General features: G+C 41.0%; 1 protein-coding gene across 8 annotated transcripts in view; it reads right to left on the minus strand.

Annotated features, from left to right (window-relative positions):
- The window catches only part of TTN (titin), a 275,368-nt gene that overhangs the window by 173,812 nt on the left and 76,964 nt on the right, over positions 1-24,592 (minus strand). For all 8 annotated transcript variants that reach the window (XM_064586770.1, XM_064586777.1, XM_064586776.1 and 5 more), the window contains exons 59-98: positions 24,183-24,464; positions 23,790-24,068; positions 23,387-23,665; positions 22,996-23,274; positions 22,598-22,885; positions 22,073-22,351; positions 21,579-21,860; positions 20,059-20,337; positions 19,657-19,938; positions 18,316-18,594; positions 17,905-18,192; positions 17,469-17,747; positions 17,097-17,375; positions 16,707-16,985; positions 16,306-16,593; positions 15,888-16,175; positions 15,071-15,352; positions 14,536-14,814; positions 14,138-14,419; positions 13,713-13,991; positions 13,323-13,610; positions 12,855-13,133; positions 12,481-12,759; positions 12,100-12,378; positions 11,672-11,959; positions 11,243-11,530; positions 9,640-9,921; positions 9,121-9,399; positions 8,407-8,688; positions 8,007-8,285; positions 7,197-7,484; positions 6,809-7,087; positions 6,416-6,694; positions 6,049-6,327; positions 4,963-5,250; positions 4,539-4,826; positions 3,777-4,067; positions 1,492-1,779; positions 815-907; positions 403-688 (exon numbers count right to left, since the gene is read on the minus strand). In XM_064586770.1, coding sequence (XP_064442840.1) covers positions 403-688; positions 815-907; positions 1,492-1,779; positions 3,777-4,067; positions 4,539-4,826; positions 4,963-5,250; positions 6,049-6,327; positions 6,416-6,694; positions 6,809-7,087; positions 7,197-7,484; positions 8,007-8,285; positions 8,407-8,688; positions 9,121-9,399; positions 9,640-9,921; positions 11,243-11,530; positions 11,672-11,959; positions 12,100-12,378; positions 12,481-12,759; positions 12,855-13,133; positions 13,323-13,610; positions 13,713-13,991; positions 14,138-14,419; positions 14,536-14,814; positions 15,071-15,352; positions 15,888-16,175; positions 16,306-16,593; positions 16,707-16,985; positions 17,097-17,375; positions 17,469-17,747; positions 17,905-18,192; positions 18,316-18,594; positions 19,657-19,938; positions 20,059-20,337; positions 21,579-21,860; positions 22,073-22,351; positions 22,598-22,885; positions 22,996-23,274; positions 23,387-23,665; positions 23,790-24,068; positions 24,183-24,464 — 11,113 coding nt within the window. The remainder of the gene's footprint in view (positions 1-402; positions 689-814; positions 908-1,491; positions 1,780-3,776; positions 4,068-4,538; positions 4,827-4,962; positions 5,251-6,048; positions 6,328-6,415; positions 6,695-6,808; positions 7,088-7,196; positions 7,485-8,006; positions 8,286-8,406; positions 8,689-9,120; positions 9,400-9,639; positions 9,922-11,242; positions 11,531-11,671; positions 11,960-12,099; positions 12,379-12,480; positions 12,760-12,854; positions 13,134-13,322; positions 13,611-13,712; positions 13,992-14,137; positions 14,420-14,535; positions 14,815-15,070; positions 15,353-15,887; positions 16,176-16,305; positions 16,594-16,706; positions 16,986-17,096; positions 17,376-17,468; positions 17,748-17,904; positions 18,193-18,315; positions 18,595-19,656; positions 19,939-20,058; positions 20,338-21,578; positions 21,861-22,072; positions 22,352-22,597; positions 22,886-22,995; positions 23,275-23,386; positions 23,666-23,789; positions 24,069-24,182; positions 24,465-24,592) is intronic.

Below are 24,592 nucleotides of genomic sequence, written 5' to 3' on the forward strand. Positions count from 1 at the left end.
TAATTTGTGTTGAAAGTATTGGTAATTATGGAAATGTTTCAAGTGTTGATCTAGAAAAGAATTCAGAACATGAGAAATACTACATAGAAACAAAAATTTCATATTGAGACAGATACAAAGTTCTCCATTGGCCATTTCCTTTGTCTAAAATTTTAATAAAGATTCACTTCCTTCTCAAAACTTTCTTATGATCATTCAGAAACTGATCTTCATGAACTGCTAACCTATGCCCAGATATTCGGTATTTGCTTATATGCTTTTGTGAGAATGTCTGTGTGCTTATGTTCATTTACCATCAGAATCTTGGAAGGGATGGCCCATGCCCCTTGAGAGATCTCTTTTGTGAATGGAAAATGACCATGCGTGATTTTTTGTTTTTGTTTTTTTTTTAATTGAACTTACTTTTTCAGCATTGCTCTCAGATCTCCTTCAATCTTCTCCTGTTTCTTCCTTTCATCCACCTGTAGGTTAACGTTACTTTCAATTTCGCCGTGTTTATTAAATGCGACACACCGATACAATCCAGAATCGGTTTTTGTGGTGTCCCTAATCTCCAGCTTTGCTTCGTCACCTTTCTGGTGGATAAGAATGCGACCGCCCTGGTTCAGTTGCCTCCATTTCCCTTTTGTCCATTTAACATTTGGGATTGGATCACCTCCAACTTTTGCAATGAATGTTGCGGTGGTTTCTAGGGAAGAATGAAAGCAAATGAATTAAAAAAACCCTAATTTTCCCAAATCAGTTCTTCCAAAATTAAATCGGCAGTAAAATTGTACAAGATAGATGAAGACATACTGGTTCACAAAGTACTTACTTTCTATGACTCTGATACTCTGAGGTTCTGACACGAAGAAGAGTTTCCCATCAACTGCCGCTTTCTTAGCTGCTGGGACTGCGGCTGGTTTGTCTGAAAGACACATTTACATGTTTTGTTGTCACAGTTACCTTAAAATCGGAATAATTCCTCTGTAAAATGAGCTTTAGAAATTTGGCTGTGTCAAAGACATCATTCACTCTAGGACTCACTATGTACGAGAGTGGACTACGGAAGATAAAGCAGTTTCATAGACATTTATAACTAGTGGCAGCTTTCACATGCAGGTTGAACTACAATCATAATAACAGTGTCCAATTTTATATTTCTAGACTTGGCTTTATTCGATAGAATTCCTCCAGGACTATGACATCAGATTCCCTCATGTCACATTATCAGAGCATCATTTTTGGAACTCAGTTACACCTTCTTGGATATGGTGGAAAGAGGTACAAGAAATAGGTTGGTGAACTTGGGGTAATGTCAGGCAATTTGTATCAAAATTATTTCCATTGGATTATCTAATACTTCAGTTATAACAAGGAGGCTATAAATTGCAAATGAGCAATAATTGGTGTTTCTAGAAATTGAATTCCATTCTTATTTAAGTTGTAATACGCAAATAAATGGGACTGGTCATTGGCTTAATTGGAATACTACTTCTGAGGTATCTGTACCTTTGATGGTCACTTTGGATTTTGAAGTGTCACTTCCAGCCACATTTGAAGCTTTGCACACATAATCTCCCGAATCTGCTTTAGCCACGTCCTTCAGTTCCAGCACGGCGGTCCCGCCAGCAAAGCTGAAGCTACACCTGTCTGAGGGCTTTACTTCCCTCCCAGCCTTCAACCACTGGATCTTGATCGGTTCTGATCCCTGCACATGGCAGCTGAGCTGCACAGATTCTCCTTCACTTGCTGTTACTGGAGTAAGGTGCTGGTCAAACACAGGCGGCTTCTTAGGTTCTGGAAGTACAAAGATGGTTTTAAGCTTAAAAGGAACATAAAGGCAAAAAAGTTTTAAATTCCAGAAAAGAAGCCAGTTTTGCCTCTAACGGGTAATACCAGTAGTACCAGTTGCTATAGTAGAACGGAATCAGTAACTGAATCAAGGCTGATTCCTCTCTGAAGACAACAGTTACATTTGTTGGAGTTTTTTAAGATAAAGGTTGAAAAACAAGCAAAGAACGGATGCCATGTTGACCAAAAATCATGCAAGCCTCTGTGTCCTGATTAAGCACTGCAAACATGGCAACTGGCAGTTCCTATAAACCTCTGTGCCATATAGCACACTATTGATTCTCTCGCACCTGCAGATAGCTGCATTTTTGCTGTGCCCTAAGAAAGAAGGGCCTCCTGGGGAATTCTGCTCATCTAGAGCAGCAGTTCTTGCTGCCCTCTGGGAAAGAAAGCCAACACTTGTGTAATCTGTGAGCCCACATCATAATACGTGACTTTCTCTGATATTCATCTTTAGCTATGAAATGCGGCTATAGTAGCATCTAAAATCTAATCTTTGCCCAAAGGAAACAGCAGTTGAAGCTCAGCGTTCAACTGAAAACCAATGAAGAATATACAGGTAACATGGTAGGAAGGCCGTGTACAACTCAGTATTATGTAATGGTTTTATTCAATGATTCTGAGAACTAGATATAAACATAAGGCAATATTCATGATTGTAATGATTAAAACTTGTGATGTCTTTTTTTTTTTTAATTCTACAAAGAAATAGCTTCAGAATGTGATACAAAGTACTTATCTACTCAATGGCAGAACCACCAGGGATGTAAATAATGAATATAAGCCACTGCTAAGGATACGTTTTTTGTTTTATTAAACATATTTTAAAACTAAATGCACTTAAATTCTATAAAATGAGTGTCTTTTAAGTTAAGACAACTCAACGATACCAGCCCATTCATGGTATTAACCTATTATCTATGCATGAGCGCTGAAATGGCCAACTATATCACATCAGAGTTGGTAATCAAGCCCTAAGGTGCTCCAAGAAAATGGGCTTGTAAAGTGATTTGGATGAATCTGCATCATAATCATCTGGATGAAGCCATTTTATGGTCAGAGGATCAGAAAAAAAGGATCTCCTTAGGAGATACAGTCTATTTCTTTCCCTCAAGCTAGGACTATATATGTAAACACATCTTCTATAATAACATGCAGCATATTTCCTCTCATCTTTTTTTTCCTTTTGAGCAAGTTTTACTCTTTTGTCTGGGATTAATATTCATTTACAGGCTAAAAGCTTTGGGCAATGTATGTCAAACAATAATCCTTTAGAAATAGAAAAGAGAATGTTTCAGAATGTGATATAACTTCTAAGAAGCAAAACTAATGCAGTTTTCCATGATGAAAATTTAAGAATTTTTCAAAATAAACGTGCTTCATAAAACTTTATATATTACTGAGGCATGAATTTCCAAGTAGACTTAGATTTCTAACTGCCTGAGAGAATTTTGGGATATGATTCACATGCTAAGATTTTAGTCCATTTATTATATAACACCTACTTTGCTGGCCATGTAAATTACAAATAGTATGTATTTCAAGTAAATATATATGGAATTATGGCAAGCCAATGACATCATGTATATTTACTGTTAGCCTTTAAACAACATGGGTTTGAATGGTGCAGGTCCACTTATATACAGATGTGTTCTTTTCTCTAGCTCACTGTATTGTAAGAATAATAATCGACTGTTTGTGTTATTGGTAAGGCCTCCAGTCAACAGGATGCTATTAGTAAAGTTTTGGAAGAGTCAAAAGTTACACGGGGATTGATCGGTGATCCTAGCCTCCCAGTTGTTCAAGAGTCAACTGTGTATCTGCTAGAACTTACTTGGCCAACAGAGTTAAAGAAGAAATGCACATGTCAGAAGAAATGCACAGGCCTAGCTAATAGGCAATAAGAACACTGGAGGAGGCTGGGGGCAGCGACGTTGGCTCACCTTTGATGACAATTGAAGATGTACACAGAGCAGAGCCTGCATCATTTGACACTTTGCATGTGTACAAACCAGCATCGCCCTTGCCTGCCTTCTTGACATGCAGCAGGAGCGTGTTGTTCTTGAATATAATCTCACAGTTAGAGGTTGGATGTATCTCTATATTATTCTTGTACCATGCAACCGATATAGGCTGGGAACCGGCAACACGGCCCTCGAGCCTGAAAGAATTCCCTTCCGTTTCCTCAACGGTCTCCGAGAGCTTTTTAGTGAAACTTGGTGGGATGAGCCGCTCTGCAAGAAATTGCAAGGATATATGAAAAGGAAGCCAGAAGCACGTTACTGATAGGAGGCTTTTCAAGAAAACGTCCTATTGTACATTAAAAGTTAAAAAAAAAAAAAGTTAATGCTGACTAACTAAATACAGTGAATCAGCGTATGTTTCTAAACATTTCTGCCTCATTCCACAAGCTTATTCTGAACTGTTCTCTGATTTATGGGATAAATGATAAAAATAACTTACAGCCATTTACAGAACCACGTACTTGTAAAAAATAAAAGAAGAAGAGGGTGGTCTTAGGGTTATGTAGGATATATGGAGTTTTAGAAAAATATGGATTTAAAAAGATCACTTTTTCTCTAGAGAAACTTATTTCTTCTTCAACATTTTTGTCATTTGTTTAAAACTGGCCTAAATTTCACTGCCCTAATAGAAACTGCACCCTTGGGAAAGAACAGGAAGCGATTACGCAAAATAAACGATACCTTTTATATTAAGTTGAGCTGTGCACGAGTCCTTTCCCACTTCATTCACAGCATAGCAGCTATATTGCCCAGAGTCTCCCTTGTCTACTTTCAGAATTGTCAGGTGGGCAGTGTTTTCCAGGTAACTGATCTGGTAGTTTCCGCCACTTCGTATCTCTCTGTTGTCTTTGGCCCAGGCGACCTTTATTGGTTGCGTCCCAGTAACGTGGCACTCAAAGTCAGCACTGTCCCCAACCACAGCATCCACAGGGGTGACGGGGATGTCAAAGAAGGGTGGATTCTTCCCCTCTAAAAGCAGAGCAGAAGGACACAGTTTCAGGCTCCATAGCCATCCCACTCTACAGAAACAGTGGTGCTTTCTCCTTAATTTTGAGGATAGAAATTTTAATTACAGAAACAGAAAGAAGCTGAAGCAGCCACAAACCTGTGAGAATGAGCCTGGCACTGGAGGAAGCAGACCCTATAGGGTTCGTAGCTGTGCAAGAATACTGGCCCGCAAGGCTCCGGTCTGTTTTAAAGATGTTGAGAGTGGCCACGTTATCTAAAAACGATGTTTGTACATTTGGGCCATCTTTCAACGGCTTGTCATCTTTATACCAAGACACCGAGATAGGTTCTGATCCACGTATGGTACATTCAAACACAACCGGCAGTCCGACCGTTTCTTGAACATCTCGCAACTGCCGAGAAAATGATGGTGGCAGTTTTTGCTCTGTAGGAACAGAATTAAAATAATGAGTACGTCCAGATATATTTTTAATGTGCTGAATATCCTTCTCACAGTGATTGCTGTATAGATAATAGTATGTCTATAAAAATACTAGGAGGTACTAACAGCTCTTGAATTAACTTGGATACAAAGAAAAACTTACAAACTTTCAGGGCAAAATTTTCACTCTGTGGTCACCCTAATGCATACTAGGTACAAAAATATGTAAGCCCAAAGAGTAATTGATTGGTTTAAGGTACATCTCCAGGCACGCAGCAGATTCTCCCACTTTTTAAGACTGCCTTGTGGGACACTCATGAAGTGAAATTTTAAAAATATGGTTACTCGGGGCGCCTGGGTGGCTCAGTCATTGAACGTCTGCCTTCAGCTCAGGTCATGATCCCGGGGTCCTGGGATCGAGTCCCACATCGGGCTCCCTGCTCGGCTGGGAGCCTGCTTCTCCCTCTCCCACTCCCCCTGCTTGTGTTCCCTCTCTCGCTATGTCTCTCTCTGTCAAATAAATAAATACAATCTTTAACAAAAAAAAAAATATGGTTACTCATTTCTCTGAAAGATTTAATGATAGACACAAGTGATTGTTATGTTCCTTCCAAATGAAGATTTAGTTCTCTTATCTCTCCCAGCTACAGAAAAGGATGAGCCAATAACCGTAGACAGAATTTCTTAAGCAGAACATTCTGCCTTGGGCAAGATTTTCTTAAAAAGAAGACCTTTGCCAGATATTTTAAATCGTGTTCAAAAGAAACACGAATCCATTCACTTTTAAAACATTGCAATCACCTTGGACAGTAAGGAACGTTGATGAAGAAACTTCTCCCACGCTGTTTTCAGCTCTGCAGATATATTCTCCACTGTCATTACTATCAACCTGGTTGAAAACCAGTGTAGCGACATTGTTCTTAAAATGCATTTTGCAGGTGGCAGCAGGTCTTAATTTTGTATCTCCTTTGTACCAAGACACCCCAATTTCAGGCGTCCCAGCAATTTGACATTGTAAAGAGGCAGAATCTCCAACGGTAACCTTAACAGGCTCCAACTGCTTGACAAAATACGGTGGTTCTGCAGGCAAGAGAGATAATCAGTCATGAAGAGACACGCCAGAATGATTATTCACATATGACGCTATGAAGGCGGGATTGTAACAAACCTAGTATCAGTATTTGTGCCGAACAGGAATCTTTTCCAGAAGCATTTTCAATGTAGCAGTTGTACTGTCCTGCATCCTCCACGGTGCTACTTGGAATTTCCAGGATTGCAGATTTTTCAGTTGTGGTTATATTACACCTCTGAGAAGGAGTTATATTTACGCCATTTTTCTTCCATGTAACTGAAATGGGAGGAGTTCCAGTGTACGTGCCCTCTAGAATCAGGGGTTTTCCTTTCTCTATGCTGTAGTCATTGAGCCTTTTCACAAATTTGGCTGGGGCTATAGTAAGCAAATGGGAAAATACGAAATCAAACACACATACATTCAGATATAGACACAGCTGTTACTTCACGTACGTCAGTTGTAAAAATGCGGACTAGCAGTCAAGCAAACCTTTTACATAGAGATGTGTCGTACAAGAAACTCTGCCAGCTTCATTACTAACTATGCAGGTATATTCTCCACTCTGTGTTGTCTCTACATCGAACAACTCCAGCTCAGCGACAGAATGCTCCAGAGATACATTACACCTGTCCCCTGGTACCAGTTCACTGCTACCCTTGAACCAGCTGACGCTGAGAGGAGGCGTTCCTTTTACGATGCTTGTGAAAGTTACATTGGCTCCCGTTAACACATCCATGGCCTCAGGTTTCTGAACAAAGGATGGTGGCTCTAAACAAAAATCACATACCAAGAGCAATTTAATATTTTTCAATTTTGATGATAAACACGCTTAATACGTTATGAAATGCAGTTCTAGTTTCCTGTCGTTTTAACTGACCTCTCACAGTCAAAGGAGCACTGCATTCGTCAGAACCGGCCACGTTAGTAGCTACACACGTGTAGTCACCAGCATCTGATTCTTCTAGCATGTTCACAGTTAAAGCACAAGTGTTATCTGTCAGGGTGGTCTGGTATTTCCTTCCACTGCTGATCTCATTTCCTTCATGGAACCAGGAGACAGAGATTGGCGGTGACCCATAGACTTTGCACTCCATGACAACTGAGGAACCAGACAGACCATTCGTCTCTTTCAATTTTCTCGTGAATGAAGGAGGAACAATTCGGTCTGAATGTGATAAAAAAAAAATCAAACAAACAAGGGACACCAGTTATAAAATGATTTGAAAAGAGAATTATTGTCTTCTTGATGGAATACCTCTAGATCCACTGGGCTTTCTTGCCAGGGTATCGAAGAAGTCCCTCTGGGTTCACACGGTTGGAAGCCTTGAGAATCAATGGGCAAGATGTGCTAGCTGACGTGGGAGGGGTTTTGGGGGTCTCTCATCACTGTGAACCATTATACGGTGAATTATTCCAGCATAAGCGATAGTTAAAGACAACTTTATCCTTCTCCAGGGCTTAAGTTTTACTCCTACCACTCTGAATTGTGGAAATTTCTCCATGAGAAAGGGATCTAACTTTGGAATTGGTTTTCTTCCAACTCTACGCGGATGTAACCTCTGATTTTGCTGATGCAGAGGAGGTCAGACCCATGTCCCGCTGAAGATGATGGAGCTTCCCAAACACACATTATGTAAATCAGGAACTACATTATGATGCCACTGAAATAAAAGCCCCACCAACCAACCTGAAACTTGAACTGAGGCTGTACAGGTGTCTTTGCCCACAGGGTTTTGCACCTCGAAACTGTATATGCCACTGTCACTAGGTGCCACATTGATGATCTTAAGGCCAGATGCTTTGTTGAAGAAGCTTATTTTGTATTTGCTGTCACTTGTCAGTTCTTTTCCATCCTTGAGCCACTTGGTACTGAGTTCAGGGGTGCCTGTGACTGTGCACTCCAAGGTACAGGTATCTCCTGCGGTAACTCTTATGGATTCTGGCTTTTCCACGATCGCTGCAGGTTCTGGAACAAGACAGAAATTACATTCAAAATTTACATTCAGACTGAAACGCTAAAGAAAACACAGATACTAGTAAGTGTGTACTTTGTATTCATGGTAATGTTCTATTCTACTCGTACTAACCGAGAACAGAGAGTGTGGCAAAGCACTCTTGCATTCCAGCATCATTTTTGATCTGACAGGTATACTTCCCAGCATTGGCTATTTCTGTTCTTGCAAACTGTAGGGTTGCAATGTTTTCTGAATAAGAAACCCATATGTTGTCACTTTCTCTGACAATCTCCCCTTTATCTTTGAACCACACCACTGATATTGGCTCAGCGCCTTCGATAGTAGTCTGCAGCTGAACTTCTTCACCAATGATGGTAGAAACGTCACTGAGCTTCTTCACAAATCTTGGTGGTGCTGATGAAAAAGAGACAAATCGTTTAAAACGTGTGGGGCTAGTAGTACCCTCCCTCAAGCCATGCAATGCTAGGACTTCCACTAGTGATAACATGTTGTTTCCATTTCTTAAATAAGAGGTATTTTTGTTGAGTGGGAGCAGGGACATATTAGAGTTTATATTAAGCCAAAAGAATCAAATGTCTCGTCCTCTCCAACTTTCTGAGTTCAATGAAATCCATTGGAAAAACCGTCTAAAATGATATTTGGTAGGATTCAGACGTGGGATGCACACTAAACATCAAAGGATTTGGAAGAGAAAAAAGGGAAAGCAGAAGACACAGCTAGTGATAAAGGACTGGGCAATCACTAAGAAGCCAACAGAACGTTAAAATTAGAGGGAAGAAAACTAGAAGGGAAATGGCAGACAGAAAAGAATGAGGCTGCTCTAACCTTTCAGTGTGATAGAACCAACACAAGTGTCACTCCCCACATCGTTGGTGGCTTTGCACTGGTATTGCCCCATGTCTGCAGCATCGACATTCAGGATGTGAATACTCGTCAAGAAGTTCTCAGACATGATCTTGTACTTCTTGCCACTTCTAAGTTCTCTCTTATCTTTATGCCAAGAAACTTGAAATGGGGGAGTACCCTGAAGCTCACATTCAAGATGAACATCAGCTCCTTTCAGCGTCTCAATGGGATGAGGCTTTTTGCGGAAAACGGGTGGTTCTACAATCAGAAGGTAATTGAGTTAGAAAAGAAAGGAAAATCAGGATGTATTCTGTAAGCATATAGTTTCAAGTAAGAATCAGTTTTCCATTCCATCACAGAGACAGAAAACATCAGTTTCAATTTTTGATCGGATCCTCCAAAAATTTTAAGACATTGCTGGAGAGTCAAACAGGGACCTGAGAGGACAGCTAGAGAGGAGTCCAATGTGAAAAACACAAAGGAAGAGTGAGATCTGACCTTTAACTTTTAAGGAAGTGCTGCTGCTTGCGCTGCCCGCTGCATTGCGGGCCTCACACGTGTAGTCTCCGCTGTCCTCAACACTGAGGTTGTGCATTTCCAACACTGCCACAGAGTCGAAAAATGACATTCTGAATTTACTGCTCTCTTGAATTTCAGTCTCGTCTTTGTACCATAAAACTTTGATTTCTGGAGACCCTCCTATTTTACATTCATATCTTGTGTATTCATCCTGTTTCACAATTCTTGAAGGTTCTAGCTTCTTAATGAACCTGGGTGGTTCTATGGAACCAAGAGGGAAAACACAAGTTAAGGGACGGAAAAGACACGGATAACTCAAGATGAAGTGAAAAAAGGAATCCCTCTGTTGGAGAGGTCTTTAACTCTGGAAAACATATTATTTGATGCAGTTCAAGGAAGAATAGTTCATAATTAGTAGTTAAGAATGGTTAAGTTGAATCTAAGTAGACATTTCTTAAAATAAAATGTGTGTAAGCACCCACACCAAATGTTATTGCAAACGGAAGGGAGGAAAATACATTAATCCATATTGTGTGATCCTCCTCCCAGCAAAAGAATCTTATCTTCAGTGCAAGATCAGAGGCAGGGGCTAGATCTGTTGTTGGAGGCACTCTGAAGTTCACAAGGAATAAGAGGGTTTGACTACTCTCCTGTATGTGAACCGGGGGTAATGTATATACTATGGCTATAAAGATACCAGATATGTACCATGAGGAATCAGAATAACAAAACTGGGTGAGATGTCTTAATATTTATGTCAATTTCTCTTATAGATCTTAAATAGATATTTCTTCAACCCTCATAATTTCCCTTCGCAGTGGGGGAGAGCAAGGCTTTCTTCGTTACCGAAACAAAAAATTCAAGCTCAGAGAAATAAAAATGATTAGAAAAATGTCATAGAGCAAATGGGCTGGTAAATACAATTCTATTTTAATTTCAAGATATCTACAAACCATCACCACAAAAAACCTCAAAAATTCTCTAATGGGTTAGATGAGTAGCTCATTGAGTTAGGGATTTAATTTATGACAACGGCAGCCATGAACTTGGTACAGAAAGATATGGTTGCCTTCCACCATGTCGGATATTGATGTTCTCCCTAGCCCTCTGGCTTCCTCTATTATTTAAGTGTGGGGCTAGTGGAGGAGGAGAGGTTAGCACAAGCTGACTCTTCTTGAGGGGCTTGTTTGGGATCTGTTATCCCCTAGAGCGACAAAATCCATTAATTTACAAACTACTGTGGAAAATAAGTCATTTGAGATCACTTCCTTTTCTTTGTCTTAAGCTGATTTCTTTCAAACTTGGATATTCTTGCAATTCTGTGAAAACTTTTGTTCACTATTTTCCTAGTCTCTACCTTTAGCCTTTGAAAATGGACATTCAAGTCCATGTTTTATTCGTTTTATATTTTTTTAATAAAAAGTGTTAAAACTTGACCCCATTTGGAAGGCCCTAGATCCATTTGACCTCTTCTAATTACTAGACCGTGGTCCTAAACATAACTTTGAAGCACATCCTTCCTCCTGTATTTCAAGATATTGAAAATGCAAAAGAGATGTTGCTACTTGACTGGAACAGGTACCTTGCACACCCAGGTGAGCAGAACAAGAGTCTTTTCCAGCGACGTTGCTTGCGTAGCAGGTGTACTGCCCAGCGTCGCCTTTGCTTACTTTGAGGACTGTCAGAGTGGCAGTATTTTCAACCAAAGTCATCTTGTAGTTGCCTCCAGGGCGAATCTCTCGGTTATCTTTGGCCCAAGTGATTTTGATGGGTCCAGTTCCAGTTACATGACATTTAAAAGAACCACTTTCTCCAAGAGCAAGATCTACCGATACAGGCTTTAGATCAAAGAAAGGAGGCACTTCATGCTCTGAAAAGGATGAAGACCAACACGGTGACTTCAGTTTTCATGCTCCCAGACATGGAGCAGAAACTAAGTGGCCCCAGTCCTATGGTGGCCCACAGCAGTGAAGCTTTTTTAATGAAGAGGGTAATGTGATGAGCTACTCACCTGAGAGAATGAGCTTGGCACTAGACGAAGCAGTTCCAAGAGGATTAGAAGCTGAACAATTATACTGACCGACGTGGCTCTGGTCAGTTTGCAAAATCTGAAGGGTTGCTACGTTATGAACAAAAGATGTTTGCAAATTAGAATCATCTTTCAAAAGCACCCCATCCTTGTACCAAGATACTTGAAGAGGTTCTGAGCCATTGATGCGACATTCAAACGCAACTGGGAAACCAAGAGTCTCGTGAACATCCTTCAGTTTTCTTGCAAAGGAAGGTGGAAGTTTGCGCTCTGTAAAGAAGTTACAGATAATCCTTATTTACAAGAGAGAACACAGCCACGACATATTCCAAGCCATTACGATTTTGATGTTTTTAAGAAAATGGGTCTGTCAGCACACAGCAAGACTTGTTAAACGAAACCATCATCACCTTTGATAACAAGCACGGCTGAAGAAGCGACTGCCCCCACGCTGTTTTCTGCCTTGCACGTATACTCTCCCACGTCACTGTGATCCACTTTGTTGATTACCAAAGAGGCGACATTATTTTTAAATTGCATTTTATATGCAGGAGCCGATCGTAGCTTTGTGTGTTCTTTGTACCAAGAAATTCTGATTTCTGGGGTTCCATCCACTTTACATTGTAAAGTTGTGGGTTCTCTGATGGTTGCTTCTACATGTTGCAGCGGTTCAATGAAATAGGGTGGTTCTAGGGTACAAAGGATGATAACCAATCAATCACGCTAAGCTGAAGAGGATGGTTTAAAAGAAGGAAAAGACAGCAACAAAAAGAGCTAGCTTGTTAACACACCTAAGACAGACACCAGAGCTTCACAAATATCTTGACCGGCCTCATTTTCTATCAGGCAACTGTACTGTGCATAATCCTCTACAGTGCTCTCCGTAATTTCCAGGATCGTCGATTTCTCTGTCATGGTAATACTGCAATTCGGAGACTGTGAGAGAGGGAACTCATTCTTCAACCAGGTCACCGAGATGGGAGGTGTGCCGGTAAACGTGGCCTCGAGAACTATGGGGCTGCCCGTCTCCACGCTGAAGTCAGCCAACCTTTTCACAAACGTGGCGGGTTCTGTACGGAGGAAACATGAGGGTGAACTCGGCATCTTCAAAGGAAGACTTGGAAAGGAACTTTAAGAGACACACGAGTCGGAGAACAGAGCAAACCTTTCACAAAGAGATGCGCCGTACAGGAGGCGCTGCCCGCGTCATTGGTCACAAGGCAAGAATAGTCTCCGCTCTGCGCCGGCTCTACCTCCAGCAACTCCAGTTCGGTCACAAAATCTTCCAGAGAGATGGTGCACGACTCCCCTGACACCAGTTCCCTGCTGCCCTTAAACCACTTGACCTTGAACGGAGGGGAGCCTCTAATGACGCTGGTGAAGATAAGGCTCGTTCCAGGTAAAACTTCCGCAGAGTCGGGGATTTGTTCGAAAGAGGGGGGTTCTGGATACCCCAGGGGAGGGAGAGATCAAGAGAAAAAAAGAAATCCAGGTGAGATGCGCTTTTGCTCCTCAAAGGAAAGGGAACTAAGACTGCAAATGAAGACAAGGGAAAGAAACTCCCCGCGAGGCAGGCGCCACGTCACGCGGAAGAGACGTGAGGGTGGCAGCAGTCTGCCTCTCGCACACTGACCTTGCACGGTCAGGACCGCCGAGCATTCATCCGAACCAGCCACGTTGGCAGCCACACACGTGTATATGCCTGTGTCCGAGGGCTCCAGTAAGCTCAGGTTCAACGCACAGACATTTTCCGAGAAGCTCGACTGGCACTTAGGCCCACTAACGAGCTCGTTTCCGTCCTGAAACCAGGCAACTGAAATCGGGGCTGAGCCAGAGACTCGGCACTCCAAAACCGCCGAGGCCCCCAAGACGGCGTTCGTGTCTTTCAGCTTGCGGATGAAGGAAGGAGGCACAACTCGATCTGTGTGGAGAAGGGTAGTTTTCCGTTTAAACAGAAGCTTTCTTTTCTTTTTTCTTTTTTCCAGGAAAAATGACAGATTCATAAAGACCTCACACTACTCACCCGACACGTGGACAGATACAGAGCAGGTGCTTTTACCAACACTGTTTTTCACTTCAAAGCTATATAACCCCTTGTCGCTCATCTCTGCACAAGGGATTTTAATGGAAGCCACTTTGTTGATGAATGTAATGTGATGTTTGCCGTCTGCAGATAATTCTCTCCCATCTTTGAACCACTTGACTGAAAGTTCTGGTGTTCCAGCCACTGCACACTCTAATGCAAAAGGATTTCCAGTAGTGACAGTCATGGGTTCTGGCTTCTCTACGATTCTGGCTGGTTCTAAAAGAAGAAGTATATTGCATTGAAAATAAAGTCACCTTCCAAACTGAGAGTGTAAGCAATATATAACGGGGTAAGAATAGTATTTGCAGATGATGATCATGGGCCAATTTGATTTTTTTCTCAGGTTGTACTTTGTTACTAACCTACTACAGTCAAGACTGCTGAACATTCTCTCATCCCGGCGTCATTTTTGATTTGGCACACATATTTTCCAGAATCAGAGGGTTCGGGGCTCCCAAGTTGGAGGGTTGCGACGTTATTGATAAATGAAATCCTAGTGTTTTCACTCTCTCTGATGACATCACCTCTATCTTTCAGCCAGACAACAGAAATTGGCTGGAAGCCTTCCACTACAGCCCGTAACTCAACAGCATCCCCAACAAGGGTTGAGGTGTCGCTTAGCTTTTTCACAAATCGTGGGGGTTCTAATGAAAGAAGTTTGTGGTTAGAAGAAAAAAAGAATCACAGCCACATAAGTTATTAGTTAAGCAAGAAAAGATGAAAGGAAGAGACATATATTTTTGTGCCCACGTATACAAACCTTTGAACTTGACCGTGCAAACACACGTGTCACTTCCCACCTCATTAGTAGCTTTGCAGTGATATTCTCCTACATCGGAGGCTTCAAGATTAAGGATATGAAGACTTGTATCAAAATTTTTTGAAGTGATTTTAAATTTCTTGCTGCTTCGAACTTGCTTTCGATCTTTAACCCACACCACTTCAAATGGGGGGGTTCCCGAAATTTCACATTGGAAGATAACATCAGAACCTTTAAGAGCTCCTATTGGAGAAGGCTTCTGGGTGAAAACAGGAGGTGCTACCAGAAAAAAAGAAGATAGATGATGAGAACATTTGCTTACTAAAAAGGATAGATAATGCTTTAGAATCCAGAATCATTAAGAATGATTGGTGTAACCATATGACAGTATGCTAATGCAAGAAATAACAATTCACAAAAACTAGTTTAAGAATTGCAAGCAAATCCCCATAGTGAGCCTTTTTATTTTGGAGCTCATAATATCGCTGAGAAAGAATCCAATCGGAGGAGAAGGAAGAAGCTTAGTGTGTCTAACCTTTAACGGTCAGGGCTGTGCTGCAGCTGGCCTCACCAACACCATTATGAGCTTCACAGATATAGTCCCCACTGTCCTCAGTGCTGCCTTCATTGATGGTAAGCAGTGCCACAGAATTAACGAATGACATGTTGTATTTCCAACTTTCATGAAGTTCACTGTCATTTCGGAACCACACAACTTTGATTTCTGGGGAACCACTTATTTTGCATTCCAGTTGGATGGATTCTCCCTGCTTTGCAACTTTAGAAGCTTCTAATTTCTTAACAAACTTGGGAGGTTCTAGTAAATCAAAGGAAAAAACAGCTTGTGTTTGTAGTTGAAGATCCCATAAATACATATTTAAACTGGTTAATTAAGAATATATTTTCCAACAGTTTTATGGTAAAATGTTATGTTTTTCTATTAAATAAGCTTTTAATAGAGAATTTAATTGTTGAGTTTATTTTTGTAGTTTGGATACAGAAGCTAAAACATATAAGTTAATGTATTATAGAGGTATTTGATCAAAATTTAGTAATGATAAATCAGAACGCCATGTGACAGAAAATAAATGATGAGACTGGATAGTTGAAACAATACTTAACAAATTTGTTAGACAACACCATCTGATAGGCTCACACTTAGAGTCAACACTAATTTAAAGAACAATATAAAGACAAAACAGAACCTTGATTAATGTTTTCAACACTAATATACAAATTCTAACATGACCCAGTTAGTTTATCTCAAACACTTAAAAACTAAAGGAATTTTTAGAAGACCATCACACAAATATGGGAAAGAACAGATATTGGTAGATGTCATGTAATTATACCTTTTACACTGAGTTGAGCTGAGCACATGTCTTTGCCAACATCATTGGTTGCCTGGCAAGTATATTGACCAGAGTCTCCTTTGCCTACTTTAAGAATTCTTAGATGGGGAGTGTTTCCCACACATGTGATAGTGTAATTTCCTCCAGGACGTATCTCCTTGTTATCTTTTGACCAAGTGATTCGCATTGGTTGAGCACCAGTAACATGACACTCAAAGTCAGCACTTTCCCCAGCAATGACATCTATAGATACAGGCTTGATGTCAAAGAAGGGAGATTTCTTAGGTTCTGGAAAATGAAAAGAAAAGGCAGTGGGTGTTTTGTTTGTTTTACTTTTTCCACTGGCCATTTCTATCCTGACAATGAATAAGAAGTCATGGTTTGGTTTGCAAAGGGAAAGATTAACATGGGAACAAACCTCTTGCTGTCAGTCTAGCACTAGAAGATGCTGTTCCAAGTGGGTTAGAAGCTGAGCAGGAGTACTGGCCAGAGTGACTCAAGTCAGTTTGCAAAATTTTTAAAGTTGCCACATTATCTACAAATGATGTCTGTAGGTTTTCATCATCTCGTAGAAGTACCCCATCTCTATACCAGCACACTTGGATGGGTGCGGAGCCATTTAATCGACAAGTGAGTGTAACAGGCAACCCAACAGTCTGTTCAATGTCTTTCAGTTGTCTTGCAAAGGAAGGTGGAAGTTGGCGCTCTGTAGGAAGACAAGCGATACTTGAGCCATCAGTAGATGAAATGAAAATTTCTCCACAAAGATAAAATGATTAAGATAAAAAAATTTCTTAATTTCTAAATTCATGTCATCACCTTGAATTCTGAAGACAGTCTTTGAAGAAGCAGTTCCTATACTATTTTCTGCTTTACATGTGTACTCTCCACTGTCATTAATATTCACTTTATTAAAAACAAGTGTGGCCACATTGTTTGTAAAATAGGTCCTGTATTCAGGAGTTGGCCGTAACTTGGTGTCTCCTTTGTACCAAGACACTGTAATTTCTGGTGTCCCAGCAACTTGGCACTGTAAAGAAACTGAATCTCCAACGGATGCCTCCAGAGGTTCTAGTTCCGTAACAAAATAAGGTGGTTCTAAAGAAGAAAGGATCACAATCAGCAACTGGAATTAAAGAACACCAAACAAAGCATGCTTTGTGTTACATGAATGCCAATCATTAATGAGAGAATAATAAGACAACACACCTAATGTAGATACCAGAGCTTGGCAAACATCCCTGCCTGCTTCATTGTCAATTTCGCAGGAGTACTGTCCTGCATCTCTTTTTGTGCTATTTAGAATTTCTAGGATGCAAGTTTTCTCTGTTGTGACTATGCTGCATCTCTCAGATGGAGTTATGTTAAAACCATCCTTTTTCCAGGTAACTGAAATCGGAAGTGTTCCAGTGTAGGTGCCCTCCAGAATTATGGGCTTCCCTGGTTCCACAGAGTGATCACTTAATTTCTTCACAAAGGTAGCCGGTTCTGGTGAGTGACAAAGCATAGCAATTAAACACAGTAAGAACACAAAGATGTCAGGGTAGAGAAAATAGGAAAGGCAAATGCCCTTGAGCAAACCTTTCACAAAGAGATGAGTCATGCAGGATGTTTGGCCAGCATTGTTAGAAACCACACAAGTGTATTCCCCACTCTGAGAGATGTCAACATTAAATAATTCCAGTTCTGCCACAGTGTCTTCAAAATAGATGTTGCACCGGTCTCCTCTCACGAGTTCTCTGGCACCTCTGAACCAGCCGACCTTGAAGGGAGGGGTTCCTCGAATAACGCTTGTGAAAGTGACATTTTTGCCTGGTAGGATTTCCAAAGGTTCAGGTTCCTTCACGAAAGAGGGTGGTTCTACATAGACATGGAGAACATGGAAAAGGGCCTGTAAGCTTCTCATTTAGTTGCAACTTTGAATGAAAAATGAAGAGCCCTTTTGAATATGTGTCAAATGTCTGGATGTGCACCCAAAGGGAATTTGCAAGAAATGGTTTGCGTCTATAACACTGACCTTGTACAGCCAACACTGCACGACATTCATCAGAGCCAGCGGCATTAGCAGCCACGCATGTGTAATTGCCCATGTCTGAGGAGTCCAGAGAGTTCAGCTGCAATGTGCAGACATTATCTGAAAATGTGGTTTGGTACTTTGCTCCGCTGACAATCTTCGTTTTCTCATGAAACCAGGCAACAGAGATGGGTGATGATCCGGCTACTTTGCATTCCAAGATGCAAGAAGTACCCAGCACCCCAACAGTATCTTTCAGTCTTCGGGTAAAAGAGGGAGGGACCATTCGGTCTGTGTGAGGAAAGGCAAGAGATCATCATGATTTGAAAGAGTAGAAGAGCCGTGAGAGAAGGAAGCTGATGGAGGCATTCGCATAAGCCATGGCGGGGGTGAGGGGGATAGGGCGGAACTGACCTGAAACATCAATCACAGCTGTGCAGCTGCTTTTTCCAACGTTGTTTTGAACCTGGAAGGTATATGTGCCTGCGTCTTGCCTTTCAACAGAGAGTATCTTTAAGGAAGAGATTTTGTTGTAGAAGCTAACTTTGTGTTTTTGGCTGCTGGTCAACAGCTTTCCGTCCTTGTACCATTCTACTGAGAGTTCGGGAGTGCCGGCCACCTTACACTCCAGAGTGCATGTTTCTCCCACAGTCACGGTCATTGATCCTGCTTTCTCAACAATGACTGCAGGCTCTGAAATAAAATGTGATAGCCATCTGTCAAAGCCCGTTATCTTTACCATGCCTCTACTCTCAGATTCACTGAGATTGTTTCTTCCCATGGTGTGATTGTGTTAGGGCTCTCTCCCCAGAGAGGATGATTCCACAATTGCACACTATTGTGGAATTATAGGTTATTATTAAGAAATATGTTGGTGCACTAGTTGACTTCCAAAACAATTCAGACAATGTATATTAGACAGTGTGTACTGATTTGCTCTTGACCCCCTCTAGAGTAAAGGAATCACATTATTATGAATTACTTGATATGTTTGCTTTATTTTAAGGTGCTAAAGCCAGTGGTTTTCAAAGCTGTTATCCAAACAATTGCTAAATTAAAATGTCCAAAGACGCAAGTGCAAGTCTTTCCTATCTAACTTTGATCTTGGGAGTTCTTGTCAGCATTAACAGCTAGTACTTTGGAAACAAAATTTCCTTGTTGCATATGCTGGCTTCCAATAGTTTTCAGGCTTAAACAAAAGACAGTCATGATTATATTGGTTAATCCATCAAGAAAAATAGTAAGTAAACAATGAAACAGATGGCTAATTTTTGTTAAGATCACAGACACAGGAAAGAGTTTGAAAGATCAATTAGGGGGAAAAAAAGATCAATTAGGTCCTTTCTCCTAAACCTTTTTTTTTCTTTCTTTCATTTTGTTCTTAAAGATTTTATTTATTTATTTATTTATTTATTTATTTATTTATTTATTTATTTATTTATGAGAGAGAGAGAGAGAGAGAAAGAGAGAGAGGTGGAACAGGGAGACGGACAGAGGGAGAAGGAGAAGCAGACTCCCCACTGAGCAGAGAGCCCAACATGGGGCTCGATCCCAGGACCCTGGGATCATGACCTGAGCCGAAGGTGGATGCTTAACTGACTGAGTCACCCAGGCACCCCTCTCCTAAACCTTTCAAATAGGTAAGAGTTAATATCCTTCTAGAAGAAATTCAGAATAAGAGATTCTACCAGTGACTCATCTCAGTGTTTGGCGTCACTTTCTATCAGGGGAACATAGTACTATAATTGTACCAACCTAAAACAGTCAGTGTGGCCATGTTCTCCCTCATTCCACCATCATTCTTGATTTGGCAGATATACTTCCCAGCATTAGCTGGTTCTGCTTTTGCAAACTGCAGAGTGGCAACATTTTCTACAAATGTAATTCTGATGTTTGCACTTTCTCTGATCACTTCTTCTTTCTCTTTAAGCCACTGGACAGAAATAGGCTGGGCTCCTTCTATGGATGCTTGTAAGTCAGCGGGCTCGCCAGCTACGACGGTGAGGCTGTTCAGTTTGGAGACAAATCTTGGTGGTTCTGAACAAGGAAAGATGGGTGGAGACTGTTGGAAACATTGTCCAGATAATGGGAGAGAGAGAGAAAAAATAAGTTTTGCACATTCCTGCCATTTCTGCCACGTGCAGGAAATACGCTTACCTTTCAATTTTACAGTAGCAATGCAAGTATCACTTCCAACTTCATTCTGTGCTTTGCAGTAGTATTGCCCAATGTCTGAAGCTTCAACATTGAGAATGTGAATACTTGCATGGAAGTTTTTGCAGGCAATCTTGTATTTCTTGCCACTTCGGAGCTGCCGCTTGTCTTTGTACCAGATCACCTCAAATGGTGGTGTTCCCGAAAGTTCACACTCAAGACTAACTTCAGTATTTTTAAGGGTTTCTACTACAGGAGGGAAGCTGCTAAAAACAGGTGGTTCTGTAAAAAACAAGAATTTCTAATGAATTGGTCTATTTAATTTCACAGAATGTTTTTATTTCTCTGTTTTTAAGTTGGAAGAAAGAGTCGAGATACTATAATGGGGAAACAGTGTCCAGAACTATCACTTTAGTGTTGAGGAATAACTGCTTTGGAGAAGCCATTAGCCTTTACAAAATCACTCTGCTTCCTTGGCAGAGAGCCCAGACAAGACCCCTAGGTGTCCTTACTGAGGAATTCAACCTTCCATCTACCTTACCTTACTAATTTATCTTGGACCATAAGGACTGATGCAAAAATTGTAAGCAAAAACAAAACCCAAGTACATAATTAAGATGATTTGCATGAGGTTTAGGATCTTGACTTCAGGGATGAAATTTTTTGTATATGCTCTATAACCGAGATACTTGGAAGCCATTATGGCACACCTGTGATCTAAGTTGTCCACATCAACAAATGTTATTAAAATAATTGCTTCACGCCATGAAAAACTTGGACTTTGTGATAAAAATACTGGAAAATGGCTACAGAAAATACTGGTATTAATTGCATCAAGGTATAGTCATATAATTAAAAAAAAACAGGAACCAATTCTTGAGAAAAAATACATATAATTGTCCTGTATTTTTAATATATATTTATTTTTTAAGTAGGCTCCACACCCAGAGTGGAGCCTAACGTGGGGCTTGAACTCACAATCCTGAGATCAAGACCTGAAATCAAGAGTTGGACACTTAACTGACCGAGCCACTGAGGCACACCTATAATTGTCCTGTTTTAAATGTAAGGTTAAAACCTGTATTGCTTGCATCTTATATATATGTGGTAAATAATCTTTGTTATTAATGCTAAAGCTTATAGTGAGGATGATGATATATTCATAAGTTGACTGAAGACAAAAAAGATTTTAAAATGCCTACTTTTCCTTTCCTTTCCTTCCTTTTTTTTTTTTTTTTTTGTTATGTTTGTGAAACATCGAATTTTAACTGCTTGGCCAATGTGTTGAGGTGATCAGAATGATGACATTGGAATAACAAGAAAAATATCCCAGAATGATTGGCTACATGTAAGCAAATCTTAAGAAAGAACAACCAAAAAGGGAAATAATACTAGTTTGGGGAAATATTCTATGATCTCAAATGGAAGTTAAAATGACAGTAAAAGAATAAAGAGCTAGGATACCCCAGGGGGGGAAGAAGGTGGGCTTCAGGTAATGAGGAACAGAAGAAAGAGACTTCTACCTTTTACGATAACCTTGGTACTGCAGCTTGTGCTGCCGGCAGGATTCTGAGCCTCACAAATGAAATCCCCACTGTCCTCAGTGCCGAGATTGTTCATCTGTATGACGGCCACTGAGTCAATGAAAGTCATTCTGTATTTATCACTGGCTTGGAGTTCGTGTTCATTTCTGTACCACACAACTCTGATTTCTGGGGATCCAGTTATCTTGCATTCAAGTCGTGCGGAGTCACCTGCTTTCACTATTTTGGATGCTTCTAATTTCTTTACAAACTTTGGTGGTTCTAGAGAGTGAAAGAAAGAGGAGATTATGAAGGAACAGGTATAAATAAGAAACGCTAAATTAGATAGTATGCAGGAAAGAGGAAAAGATGAACAATGCCTGGCAAATACAGTGTACTGTTAGAGAGAAGTAAACTTTCTTAATTGGGTAGATGCATTGTACAGAAGGGAGCCACAGGTCAAACAGAAACATGAAACAATCAAACGTGCACACCTGTCACAAGCAACATTGTAGTACAAGAGTCGCTACCAACGTCATTGGTAACTTGGCAAGTGTATTGTCCTGTCTTGGAAGCATCCACTGAATAGAGATTTAAGAAGCTAGTTGACCCTTCCAAGCCAATGAAACATTTAGGTCCAGAGGCAAGTTCCACATCATCTTTAAACCACTTTATTTTAAATGGCGGTGTTCCTTTCAGTACTGCTTTAAATTCTACTGTAGAATCCGGTATGGCTTGTTGTCGCTCAGGTTTCACCAGGAAGCTTGGTGGTTCTATAGACGTTAAGAGAAATATACTTAATTAGATTCCTTGTAGTTAAACTGTTTTGACAGTCTTACGGACATGTAAGCAAACATTTCTGAAAAGAGGCAATGACCATGTATTTCTTGAATTCAATAAATATCGATCTACAGAAACAGAATTATTGAGACTTTTAGGTCTAAAGAATACAAGGGAAGAGTGCCACATTTAAAATGCAATCACAAAGAAGAATCAAGAAGAGGAAAAGAAGTTCTAACCTTTAACAGTTAAGATGCCACTGCATGCATCATCCCCTGCTATGTTTGAGACCTTGCATGTGTAATTCGCAGTATCTTCTAATTCCAGATTATTAACTTCCAGTGATACTGTGTTCTCATGACAGACGGGTCTGTATTTTGCGCTTGTAGATATTTCTTTTCCATCCTTAAACCACTGAGCGTTAATAGGAAGTGAGCCAGAAACCTTACACTCCATACGAATAGAAGAGCCCAGAACTTTATCCATTTTTGTTAATTTTTTGGTGAAAGATGGAGGGATATCTTGATCTATCCAATGCAAACAGCAAAACACACCCATTAATATGTTGCCACTTGTTTACAAGGGATAGAGGTACCAGACAGAGATAAGGGAAGCCAACTAGGGCCAAAGTACACACCTAGCACTCTCAGGTAGGCATCGCAGCTACTGCTTCCGAAGTCATTTTCCACCTTGAACGTGTACTGACCACTGTCTTGCTTCATGACTGACTGAATCCTAAAACTGGCCACGTTATTTTCAAAACTCATCGAAAAATATCTACTGGGCACAATTTGTTTTCCATCCTTCAGCCATTTGACTTTGAGTTCTGGTGTCCCGGCCACCACGCACTCCAGAGTCACTGGGTCTTTCTCAGTGACATCAACAGACTTAGCTTTTTCTAGGATTTGAGCAGGCTCTGCAGTAAGAATTAAAGTGCAAATTAGTTGCGTCACTAATTCTGCTAGAAATAAGGGGTGTTTATGAGACTGTCCCCACTGACTCAGTCCCCAGGAGAACAGCTTACAGACCTTGTACTAAAAGGAAAGCGTAACACCTCTCAACGCCCGACTCATTCTTGGCTTGACATGTGTATCTCCCGCTGTGTCCATTGTCCACAGCTCTTATCTGAAGCGTGGCCACGTTGTTCACAAATGAAATACGAGCATTATCATCTTCATCCAGAATGTGATCATCCTTGAGCCAGGTTACAGAAATGGGAGGAGAGCCTGCCACCGTACTCTGGAAGGTGGCAGAGCTTTTCAAAACGGTAGTGATGTTTTCTATCTTCTTAAGGAACGACGGTGGTTCTGTGATTCAGTGGGATAGTGGGGGGAAAAGAAGAGGCATAGTTGAGCTTCTCCTCGCCATCATAAAATGAAAGAGCATTAGCCAGTTTGTACGAGGCAGCCTGCTTCTTGTGGTACCACTGACCTTTGAGGGAGACCCGGGTACTGCTGGAGCAGCTGCCACCTTCATTGGATACAATGCACTGGTATTCGCCAGCGTCCGAGGGGTCACACCTGGTTATGTGGAGGTCAAATACTGATACACTGTCGGTGAGGCTATATTTTTTGCTGCTCCGAATTTCCCTGTTATTCTTCAGCCATGTGACCTCAAATGGAGGTGTTCCCGATACTTCACACTCCAGCTGCACATCACCATCTTTCACGACCTCCACGGGCCTTAGCTCCCTGATAAAGGTGGGAGGCTCTAAAGATTCAGAAGGAAGACAGAGACGAGCTTACTCAAGGGAAGACCGGTGGCCTGGCCAGCAGCACAGCCCGAAGAGAAAACTTAGCTTTTCTCTTAGACCCAGTAACGCACCTCTCACTTTTAATTCAATGCTGCAGCTTGCTGTGCCTGCATCATTATGGGCTTCGCAGACGTAAGTCCCGCTGTTTTCTACCCTGGCACCAGAAATCTGGAGAGTGGCTAAACCATCGATGAAGGAAATGTCATGTTTCTTAACAGCTGTTATTTCATTCCCGTCCACATACCAAGAAACTCTGATTTCAGGAGTGCCTGTTATTTGGCATTCAAACGTTGTCGACTGCCCATCTCTCAGCACTAATACGGGGCTGGGCTTCTTAATGAACTGAGGAGGTTCTAAAGATGGGGAAGAAAGCATCACGTTGAACATTTTTTAAGCAAAGGCCAGCGTCGCTTTCTTCAGCCTCTTCCCTCCCCGCTGAGAAAAATCCAGACAAGCAAGCAAGAGAGATGTATGCAGAGAC

The sequence above is a fragment of the Mirounga angustirostris genome, unplaced genomic scaffold (assembly GCF_029215605.1).
Source record: "Mirounga angustirostris isolate CCGP_5_RB_7025 unplaced genomic scaffold, mMirAng1.0.hap1 SCAF_3, whole genome shotgun sequence".
NCBI lineage: Eukaryota > Metazoa > Chordata > Mammalia > Carnivora > Phocidae > Mirounga > Mirounga angustirostris.